We start from the raw sequence: 12350 nt of genomic DNA, 5'->3' as shown, positions 1-12350 counted from the left end.
TATGCCATCTTTTTTTTTTTTATTTGTTTTGGAAACTAATTTTAGTAAATCTAAGTCAGCACTGAGCAAGCATTTTTCCATTTTAGACTCTACCAACCAGCTAACTTATTGAGAAAAAGAAAAAGAATCCTTGTTTAATTAATTGTACCAAAAATATTATACAATGGAATGAAATATTATGGAAATCATTGACGGTTGAACTTTGTTCTCTACAATTTACTTTTAAAAAGACTAGGATTTAAGACTTGAAAAAGCGTCTCCATATATTATTATCCACTGTGCCTCTTTATACGCGCTTATAGATGTACATGGTTTATGTTCCTTAATGTCTATTTTATGATACAAAGTAATAAATTTCTAGAGTGAATTTTATAATTTAGAACATAGATACCAAGTACAATTCATCCTAAAACCAATTGGTAATTGGTCGAGTAATCCACTAGTCTTGATCATAATTGACAAGCAAGCATTATATGTTAATTAATTAATGAGATTACAATTAATATAAAAGTCCATATTAATTTAAGTTTCACATCTTAATAAACTTCTCTTGAGTGAATGCAAAGGTCAATATTTACTGACTTATTAATTAGTGCTTTATTTAGACATAAACTGTCTTATAAATAGATAATTGCTGTCTCTGATCTAATTTTTCATATATCACAAGGTTTAATTATAGCTATGAAATTAGACTGTACCTACCTATACTGCAACATTATTCCTTTTACTTATTTTTTTTCTAATTAAATTAAGGTAATTACAATAAATATTATGCAAATGTATGTACAAAATATTAATCGTAAAAACTTACTTTTCCAGAATGCTGGTGCATCCGTACAATAATAAATTAAAAGATTAATTTCATTTTAATAAAACAACATGGTGTCCTTAATCAATACTTAAAGCTCTAAATTAAGAGACATAATATGATGGCATGGTATCGAAACCATTACAACGCCTCATTAATTAAAAAAAAAAGTGTAATTAGTACGTACTGATAAGCTAGTCCTATGTTCTTAATATAAATTAAATAAAGGTTAACGAGTGTCAATTAAACAGTAAATCAAGGAATAAAGCTAGGGTCGTATTATTAGTTTAATTACTTTAATTAAATCAAACATCATGTATGGCGTAATGAGCAACTAATTAAGCAAGTTGAAATATAATTAAGGCATTTTTAGTACATTCGTAATCTATCAAGGATTTTGCATAAAAAGTTTTCAAAATGCGAATAAAATTTAAGGAATCAAAGTAGCTGCTCGAGGTAATTTAATTAACTTTCAAGTTGACACAACAAGAATATGTTTTGTTGTGGTGGTGGAGGCAATATTGATTATTAGTATTATTTGCATCATTAACAAGATCTAATTTCAACTTTTGGTAATTCTCCTATTTTCATAATAATGTCACCGATTTAATTAAATGATTAATCAACTTTTACGTATAATTATCCTTTTTGTGGTGCATATATGACTTGGAAAAGAAAGAATCAATTCACCAAATGAGATTAATTTGGTACAAAGGATTTATCTATTTTGTATTTTAATTAATTTGTATACTTCAGATCAAACCACCTTAATTCGATGAATTGATTTGAGCGAATATTTATCATTCATTAGTGTCTATCAAACATTATTAGCGAAATTAAGGGTATGTTCACATTTACTTAATTTCAGTTCAGTTCAGTTCAGTTCAGCTCCTAATTTCCCTCTCTCATAAAATACTCATTTCAGCTCAGTTCAGTTTAGTTCAGTTAAGCTCCAATCAGTTCAGTTCAGCTCAGCTCTAATCAGTTCAGTTCTGTAAATGAGAACAGGCCCTAAATCAATGTCAATTTCGCTATATATATTTAATTTGGTTGGAAGAAACCCTATTCCTAACATTCAAAATTAAATTAATGTCAATGACTTAACAATGTATTCATATATAATCAAAGACTACGTACCCTCAAGCTTAATTAATTCTTCCATATATATTTATTCATCAACAAATTAAGATGTTGTGTGATGGAGACTATGACATCATTAAGAGGATCTTTGCTTTAAAACACATGGGTACACCTCATTTTTATGATAAAGTTACAAAATTGTGGATTCAATTTATAGCCCACATATCTTGTGCTCTCCAACCTAAATTGATCTTCATCTTTAACATTAATGAAGAAATTGAAATTACACTTGTGTAATTTGTAATTGTAGCAATTTAATTGACCCCCCAAATCCTCCCAAAATCTAATACTCATGATTTAACAGTTGCTTTCTTGATTAGTGCATTAATAATCTCATCCTTGTTTGAAAAATCACCTGCATGATTGATCACTTTTTGAACATAGTCAAACACAAGATAATCTTTGTTTTGGTTTTGAGGCTACTTTCATGTTGACTTATTTTCATTAATTTGCTTTAATTAGCTTTTATACAAGATATATATTGATTGACCACTTTAATTTGGTGCATTTGTGATCTTATTAATTATCTCATTTGACAATCTGAAGATGTATAATGATCAAGATAACTCGTGGAATATCTTCTTTGATAACTAAACTTTTTATTACCACATTATGTTGATGGGACACCAAATATAAAATTTTATGTTACATTATGGCTGCATTGTAAACCTATAAAGCTAATATGTCAAGTAAAATATAAAGTATACTTCTATTTTTCAATTGATACATTTTTTTTTCCAAGAATGATTCACAATGGATGAATTTATTTTAGTTAAATTTTACATGTAAAATTACTATGTTGTCCTCAATTTAAGTGGGGCCAACTCTACCTTTTACTTTACATGTTATGGTTAAAGGTCATAACATGATTGATTATACGTAGTATTAAAACTTCTTACACTATCTTTGTTATAGTGTGTATGTCTACTGTAAAAAATGCATCAATTGCAAAACAAGAAAAGTATTACAGATTACGTATGTGAGTTGTTACATTATTTCATAATAAGTCGGCACATTTAATTTTTGTTTTAAAGACAAGAACAACATCAAGGCTAAATTCTCCCATGGGAAGGGGCAGGTCGGGCCAAAAGATTGGAACTTCCATAACATAAAGATCGAAGTTAAATTAAATAATAATCAAAGTATGTATAAGACGTAAGTGCATAAATTAAATGTCGATTCCACGTGGACATGCATTGTCAATGCCACATGGAAAAACACTATTGGCTGTTAAGGTAGGCGTTATGGCATCCCATTGGTAGACAGCAATGCCATGTAGGTCCATTATACCCTACAAATTATTTAGTTAATTAATTAGCCAAATATAAAAGCTAAGCTAGCTTAGGTTAACGTATAAAACAAAAACTCTACTAATTAAAGATATGATTAGACATGTTTTTATATGCCTGTGCATTCACACGTGTTTCAAGTTTAATTGTGTCAATTATTATGGGACGAATATGCTAGTCCTCTATACCAGTATATCACTATACCCTCCTCCATTCATTCTTGTTGTAAAAAACACGAATGATGGCGAAAAACTTTGTTGCTTCACATATATCCCTTCAAGTCTAAGCACCAGCAATAGTAATCAGACCTTGATATTGCTAATAGTTCATCTGGAGTCATTTTCTCAAGTTCAGCTTCCCTCCATTGTGCAAAGCTGTTACGATTTTGTGGGTCACTAGCTAATGGATAATATTCCGCCTTGTGATTTTGAGACCTCATTCTCATGTAGAGTTTCATTGTAGCAACACAATCTTCATAAGGATCTTGGACACCCATCTGGATTTCGTAACTGTAACATAAATATTATCAGTAAATATGAAAGAGCGAGTTTACTAACAAAATATATAAAGAACCGTATACTTAGTTAAGAGGTACTTGCCCTAAATATGCTTGTGTTAGATATCTAAGTGAATTGCTGAGCTTGCTTGTTTTCATCAAAGGAGGATATTTTGAGGTATCCCTGTTGACCAAAAATATAATATACCACATTAGTATATGCATGCATTTTGAAGCTTATGGTACTTATTATTTTTATTGTCATCATTCAATAAATTATTAGAGCTAGTCAAAGTAGAGTATGAATATTGTAAAAGTCAAAGCATTGCAAGTAAAAAAAAACGTAGAAAGTATATCTATTTTACTGAAGAAGAAAGGTTTTTTTAAAAAAAAAAAAAATAAAAAAAATAAATCATTTTATAGTATATACATCACTTACTTAGCTTGCTAGCTAGATAGAACAAATCTACAATTAAGTTTCCTTGCAAGAAATTTAAAACCCCAAGGACCCTCACAATCTCCCTTGTGTAACAACCTTGTACTTTCCTCAATATAATTCTACCATTCCCAACCAACAAATATTATCTAAATTTGATTTAAGAGAGATATTGAGTACTTATATACAATCAAATCAAACCATCAAATGACTGTAATTAGTTATGAACTCATTTATTTGTATGTGATAATGCATTATCAATATACTTCCTCCGTTTATTGACTTTTTATACTCTTCTTATACTAACTTTGATCATATTTTAGCACTAATGATAATGTATAAAAAGTATAATAAATTTCATGATTTTAATTGTCATTGAATTAACTAATCTCAATATATATTTTCAAAATATAATTTTAATAAAGCATAAGTAAAGATATTAATTGTCTCAAAAAAAAAAAAAAAAAAAAAAAGTCAAAGTAGTGCATTGACAAATATAGTCAATTGATCATGCAAATACTTAGAAATGGAGATTGGAGAAAGTAGTTCATCATACCTAATCATCAATGCGGGATATTCCATTCCTAGGCACTCAAGGTCATGATCTAGTCCATGGCCAACAAGAACCCTAGCCTTTCCTCCTCTTGATCGAATTTTCCACACCGGCTCTCCATTGCATAAGAAATCTTGAATTTTTCTTTGAACCTGCTTCAATGGCATTGCATCCCTCAAGTGATCCGGTCTGATACCCGTGGTTTCAAATCTACACACGAAATACAATAAGTGAATGAGTCGGCATATAAAATAGTTTAAATAAAGATACTCCCTCCGTTTCATAATTAGAACCCTATTTCAAACATCTATTACTCACATCATAAAGAGAAATAGACTTCTAATTATGAAACGGAGGGAGCAGTAGAGAAATTTATGTCGAAAATTAAAGTTACCTATAGTTAGTCACTGGAATATGAGGCTTAACATATGTTTGAAACAAAATGTTATCATATTCATCAGTTAGGCAAACCCTAGCACAAATATCAAGTGTTCCGTCATTACCACCTCCTACCATTTTGCATGCAAGCGCAACTACGTTAGGACTTCTTTCTCGACCATAATCAATCTTCATATTGTCACATATTTTCATGTTTGCCATGCTAGAAATTAGTCCCTGCGTATAAAAAAGGGCATAGGTTTTAATTTACAAAGTTTTTATCAATGGAAATACTATTAATATGTTACATTTGTTTTTCCAAGCTAATATAAAGTCGTTACATTTGGGCGAGAGAGTTGACATGCTCCTCGATGCATTCTGAGGGTGTAAGGGCTATCTAAAATGGTCAAGCATATGTTGCATCCTCGGCTACTAAAGATCTTTGCGCATTCCACCTTTGGTAATGGTCCTATATAGACAAAATTTGTTTCGTGAGTGTTAAATGGAGATAGAAAGATAATGATATAACTGTTTTTAGTAGATGTTGCAGATAATATGAAACACAGATAGTAACTATATTATTAGATATAAATTAACCTACCAATAAGATGTTCTCTTAATGATTCGAAGGATCGACAACGCTTTTTGCAAACACCACACATAGGTTCATGAACAGAGTGAAAGGAGGTCCTCATGTGATCCACCAAATGTTCCTTTCTGTTAAATTGTCTATAGCATGCAGCACATTTGTTTCTGCATTACATAAAGCTTTAATGTTAGATAACATTTCAAGATAAGATGATAAGCTACTATATGAAATTATATTATTATATAATACCAATGTAATTCTGATGAGCTGAGATAATTGATAATTTCAATTCAGTAATATAATACTCGATTAAAAGTTGACTTTAATAAAGAACTGTCGAAGTCAATTTTAGAGATAATAATATGTAAAAGTATTATGATCGATGTTCATTATCTCTTACAATCATAACTCTGTATAATTATATGTGAAACTAGAACACACACACACACACACAAAAAAAAAAAAAAAAAAAAAAAAAAAAAAGGATTAGCAATAGAAGACTTTGCAAGTGACCAAAATACCTAGTAGAAGAAGGGAGAAAGAAAAAGTACTTTCCATGAGTTTATTATAGAGAAGACTAAAGAAGACATTGGATTAATTTCTTCCAAGTCATATCGCGAGGAGAGTTGAGATGAGCTCAAAATCATAGGGACGACGAACAAGAGAGGAGATATATATCATGTCTAGGGTTTCTTAAGAAAGGAAGTAGGGGATTTTGTAAACATTTCATTCTTTTTTCCTGAAATTGTTTTTTATAATTAAGTTCCAAAGCTTATTAGGAGATAATATTTTGTTATTCCTACTTTTAACTCCATGGAACCCACAATTATATGTACTAATTAATTAGGTTACTAATAGTTGGTCAAGCAAACTTGTTTGATCAAATCATAGATTAGAGGGTTGTAATTAGAAAATAGATGTAATGTAACGTTTATACCCTCTACTTGACATTGATAATACAACTATGCATCGATATTTAATTTACATGCAATAAATATGAAACATAAAATCATCATGTATAGAAATATGCAACAAGTTTAACAAATATGCAAACATTTTATGATAGAGAATGTATAGAGTAGAAAAATGCCTTGAGGATTCAGAAGACTCAATTGATCTGTAGTCCATGGTGGTTCGTTGTGGGTCGGAGGGAGTTCAATGCTCGCGCTCTTGATGTGTGAGCGTAAACAATAACAATAATGTAAGAAAAGATTGAGGGATGAGGGATTACAAAGCTCAAAATTTATATGAGTTGAAAGGCAGCAAAAAAAGGAAGATAAAAATCTGAGATTCCTTAAGGATAATATCATCATGGACCGACTTTTGTTCGCATGCAATAAAATGATCAGTGCATTTGAATAGGTACGTTTATATTCCTCACTATCCTTCTTTTTGTCGATCAATCTTGCAGCTTAATCAAAGCTGGCTAAAATGAATGTGTTACATCTTGCATGTAATGGTTATAAAGCCAACAATAACACTTCAAGAGTCCAAAAACTTCCGAGGTTATTATTATTTCATATTTCAAGTTACTATCAATTAAGAAACCAAAGAATCTATAATCTACTACTACCATATTATGTCAGCGTATCTCTTTTTCATTGGTTTTAATTTGCCGTGTATCAGTTACAATATGTCCTACCATTTGTAAGTCATGGTGAAAGAGAGGGAGGGAGCTATCAGCATGAGGAATGTCGAGTAATTCTCTACTTCTAATAACTTGAGTCATTAATAACTCTGATAATACTCATTGGTATTAAAATATAGTATTAGCTTGATACCAAAATACTTCTTTATTAATACCTATAATGGCAAAATATCTTTCGTATCAACATTCATATTACTGTGTTGGTATTAAAATGTTTGTACCAACGAGAGTTATTAGAGTCATTCATGAATCAGACTATAATGCTCAGAGAATGTCAGCCTATAGTATGCCATTTGACTGAGGTGGGCCTCAAGAGATAATTTTTTAAACTTTGAAAGATACCCAAAGTCAAAGAGAAATGAATATATGGTCCATGCTATGGTTCCATAGCTTTAACATGCACGTATATATGGCTTTGTGACTTCCATTCTATTGACAATATTCTCTATAATTTCTAATGATACCTTAGCTTTTAACTTGTCCCCACTTTTACAAGCTCTAATCAAGGCTTCTTAAGTGATTATATGCCCACTAATTACGGTCCCAGCATGGTTATTTAGGTTTAATTTCATTGTGCTTAAGAGTATGGTGTCAATATTTGACCGCGAGTTCTAGCTCTTTTTTGTGGCAATATGCTACCTGAGCTGGTTGGTGATCTCATTATACAACTTTTGGTCTCGAATATGCCTCATATATTCGAACGGGCTTTGTCATTATAGATTTATCATGTACTAATATCCCACACAGGTTAATATTGCTTATGTGTAAATATGCAATGATAAATAAAAAGAGGATGCTTTCTTGGTTCTCAAAGATGGTCAAAAGTAGCCTCGTGCATACGTATCAACATTCTAGTGGATTTGGAATATATTATAGTGTTATAAGCGATTTGCTTTACCATTGGAACTTTGGAACCACAAGATTTGTGGTTTTGTTAATTGTATGTAGAATTATTTTCGCCTCATAATTACCATTTATTCATATATGCCATGATATGAGAGACCATTATTATTTTTTGAATTTTATCATCATCTCCTAATAAAACTGGATTAACTAGAGGGTACGAGTACGATGATATTACATGTTTTGTTATTAGTAGTATTATCTTCACCTCAAAGCAACTAAGCAAGTTAGCCTTTTTGAAGTGTATAGCACTAAAACACGGTTGTAAGAATGTGGAGTGCATTGAAGGGAATGGGAATCTATATGTTCGCTAAACTTTATGGATCTTATTGATTCCTTCGAAAGCCCATATTTTGACTCTAATTTTTATTCATTTATTTATTATTTTATTTTATTTTATTTTTTGAAAAGGGATGGTCAAATTTTGACTAGATTCCCTTTGAATATGCAAGATTATGTTTGAAACACATACAACCAAAAAAAAAAAAAAAGGGTGTGTATTATTGCGGCTTTTATTTCCTCGCTCATTCATTTGTTGAGCTATATAATTCTCTTTCATTTGTGGAGTTGAAGTCGGTAGATAAGGATCTAAAGAAAGTTTGATAAAAAAAAAAAATGTACTCTTTCAATTTTCAAACTATATAATCCAATTTTTGTTCCTTATTTTTTTTATTTTTTTTTAAGTAACTCTTCTCACAAAAAATAAAATTAAAATAAATGTACTTTCTCCATACTTTAATGTATAGTTTAATTGATTTTATTTTTACAATTATTTATGCAAAAATTTGTGCAAAAAAATAAAATTATGTATAATAAAAATTTATGAAAAATCAATTTCTTATAACTATATTTATTTTGAAACAAATTTAAGCTATTTAACAAAAATTTATTTTCTTACACATCCTAGTTTTTTATTAATTGCAATTGACACAATATTACTGTTATAGCCTTACCACTATTCTTTTTAATTTCTTGTCATTAAGGTTAAATTAGTTTTATCTTTTAAAGCTAAAAACAATTCCTAAGTTTTAAATTGCCTCCGTGGTACTCCGCATTATTTTTTGGGTAGGAGATAGAGGCATAGAGGGTATGTTCACACTCCCCCTCACATAGTCACATTGACTTATTTAATATGGCCCAATGTACTTAAGTCATCATAGATTTCAGTCACAAACCTGACTCTGATAACATGTCAAACACATAAGAATCTAGGTGGTTCACAATCCATGTCCAATTAAGGAATTTTCCTCCCAAAATCAGACTATATGACAATAAGAGGAGTACACGTCCCCTTAGTCTTGTGATCGAAATGTTATTTTTCTTCATTTTGTTATTAGTGTGGGGCACATACATGTGTTGTTAGGAAATGGTTCAACACAATAACCACATTAACACTTTCTCTCAAATTGTCTTGCTTTTTTGCATCGAATGAAACAATAATTGTGAATAACTTTGGGAAATGGAGGTCCGTTGTAGTAATTAAGCTAGTTACTACTATTCTATTTTAACTTTACTTCTATTAAAAAAAAAATTAACTTTACTTTTTTTTAAGTTGCTCCATCTAATTAATCTATGCATTATGATCGAGCCAGATTGAAGTATACATCAAGGGGTCGAGATTTGAATCTTACAAACTTATCTCGATAATTAAATCACCTTCTTTGCTTTTATGGAATCACATACACTTAAATTTGCTCTGAATTATTAGTTGTGCATGGTATGATTCAAGTTCTATAATTAAACTGATCGAATCTATAGTAATACTTGCGAAATTAAAGGGAATAATTAATTAGCTTAGGTTAAGAAAAGATTCCTCTTTAAACAACTTTAATTTCAACTATAACAAGTTAACTCTTTTTTAATTTATAATTACCTTATTACTAAATAAGGTAAAATGTACGTGTAGTGATGCACCATACATTGGTGTCATGGTGTGTAATGAATCTCAAAAAGGTAATGAAATAATTATTAAAGATTAAATGATAATCTATTTTACAAGTTGAAAAGGTATATGAAACAAAATTTGGAGAATAATTTTATACATTAAGAAAATAGAAATAGATCACGTAACAATAACATGGAGGAATTTAATTTTGATACGTATTGTTTAATTAAATGTAGCATATTATTTTGGGAAAAAGGGTTATGGAATTGTAGGTTTTGTTGCACTTTTGTGGCGTATATAGTAATAGTAAGGCTGCAGTAAGTTATGGTGAGCTGGGGAGATGGGGGATGAGTTGTAGCTTGCTAGGAGAGAGAAGTGTATAGCTGGCTTTGCTTGCTATACACGTCGACCTTTCGTATCTCACATGCCTATACATATTATCCTCGATCTGTCTATTTCATATTCTCTGTCTACTTAACTAATTATACCTAATTACGTAGTATCAATATCTATGATATCTAAGGTCTAATAACCTCTGTCCAAAAATAAAAGATCTTACATGTTATTACAACCTTGTTATTCCGTACTAATGTATAAAAGTAACAATATAGTTAACAACGAAGAATATTTATATTGAAGGTGATCACAAACAAGTTTGACCAAAATGGGAGTGAATGTTAAGGACTTAAGGATAAGAGTTCCTTAATTAAACACACCTAGTATATACTATATAGTTTTTCATTTAGAGTGGTTAAATAGTTTCATTAATTATTTACGTACTATTATAAATTGAGCACTTCATATTGAAGTACATTGAACTATTGAAATCAAATCACTACATATGAGATGCCTGACATACATGGTTCGACCTTTGGTTTATCGATAAGGTCATCGATCTGATTAATATTATGTTTCTCTAAATAGAAAGATGCCAATTGTTTAAATAAATCAGATTAATATATAATTAATTAGAAACACCAAGAAGATCATTTTCCTGTGTATACTAACCAGAAGATTGGAGCTCATAAAATAAACCAACTTGTTAATTATATAGGTGTACCTAATCCTTGCATCCCAATTTAGTTGTCACTTTTTTTGTTGAAATTCCTAAATTGTTGTCAAGTTTTATCTAAGAGCAAACCAAAGCATTTACAGCCTTACGAGGAGCTAGTATTTGTGCAAAAGCTAAAAACTGTGATATCGTATGTAAATTTGAAAGTGATTATCGTGCTGATATGAGGTGCATTATATTGCTACCAATTTTAACACCAAATGCGATCAATGTATTTAATTTTTAAATTTAGAAAGTAACATGTTATTTTGAATACCTAACATAGGTAAGCCTGGAAGCACTTTTCTTTGTTAAACATGTAGATTCCAATATATAATCCAATTCAAGTTAGTCATGCTAACAAACCATGCATGTACTCCTACAATCGTGAATTCAAAGTCATGTATACTATTTTAAAGTAACCAAAAAAAAATAATACTTTTCACATTTCTGATCTTATAATGAAATGGTTCATGTCATATTAATGTTTATGAACAGTGGAAATATTGTTCCTAAAAATGATTTGAGGGAAGTATACATATAAGTATATTATTAATGTCAGATCATTCAATTAAATTTGTTCCGAGAAAGAAGAGCAATATCAAAACCTTCGATCATTTCTTTTATTTTTTCAAATAATCTATTATGGAGTAGATGAACACCGTAAAAAGTTAAAACAATACATGGCCAAATCAAACATATAGCTCATGTAACACGTATAAGATTGTTAGAGAAAGCTGAAGTTCAAGCACACATTTTCTCAAAAGAACTTGAATTAAGCACAATTAAAAGTTTACTTAGAAAGAAAGAAACAGCTTTTTGTCAAAAAAAAAAAGAAAGAAAGAAACTGCTGAAGAATGCTAGCTCAAATATGGTAAGCATAGGATCAGAATAGTATGTGAGCCATTACTATTACTTCGAAGTATTATTTTTTGGCCTACTTTGTATTTTTGTACCCTTTTTTAATTTGTAGGAACTTGCATTGAAAGTTCAAAATCAATGCAATCTAATTTGTTAAAACTTAAAAGTAGAGATCCCGAGTGAAAAGTGGACAAGGATTCTCTATATTAGGGTGCTTACACGTGTCCCAATAACTAAATAAATAAACTAATTTTTATAAAAATATTTTTCTTCAACTTGTTATTAATTTTTTTTATTGACATAAATAGTAACA

The 12350-nt window shown here is 30.0% G+C and overlaps 1 protein-coding gene across 1 annotated transcript; it reads right to left on the bottom strand.

The window, feature by feature from the left end:
* Nucleotides 1-3093: 3093 nt before the first annotated feature.
* LOC145634225 (RNA exonuclease 4-like) lies at nucleotides 3094-6900 on the bottom strand. Its single transcript, XM_081685650.1, has 7 exons — nucleotides 6780-6900; nucleotides 5702-5853; nucleotides 5442-5569; nucleotides 5117-5337; nucleotides 4726-4932; nucleotides 3837-3917; nucleotides 3094-3746 (listed from the first exon to the last, which is right to left on the bottom strand). Exons 1-7 carry the CDS (start codon nucleotides 6815-6817, stop codon nucleotides 3500-3502), a joined length of 1074 nt encoding a protein of 357 aa, XP_081541776.1. The 5' UTR covers nucleotides 6818-6900; the 3' UTR covers nucleotides 3094-3499.
* Between the last annotated feature and the right edge of the window lie 5450 nt (nucleotides 6901-12350).

Source organism: Chenopodium album, chromosome 6, assembly GCF_948465745.1.
Source record: "Chenopodium album chromosome 6, dcCheAlbu1.1, whole genome shotgun sequence".
NCBI classification, from domain to species: Eukaryota; Viridiplantae; Streptophyta; class Magnoliopsida; order Caryophyllales; family Amaranthaceae; genus Chenopodium; species Chenopodium album.
This window is presented reverse-complemented; position numbering and strand designations above follow the sequence as displayed.

What these genes read in the sequence shown, in the direction of transcription:
- LOC145634225 (XM_081685650.1), bottom strand. Translation starts at nt 6,817, where the DNA reads ATGGACTACAGATCAATTGAGTCTTCTGAATCCTCAAG. An exon ending in ATTCCAGTGACTAACTATAG is followed by an intron (nt 4,933 to 5,116) that starts GTAACTTTAATT and finishes TTTCGTGTGTAG; the next exon opens with ATTTGAAACCACGGGTATCA. An exon ending in TATCCCGCATTGATGATTAG is followed by an intron (nt 3,918 to 4,725) that starts GTATGATGAACT and finishes TTTGGTCAACAG; the next exon opens with GGATACCTCAAAATATCCTC.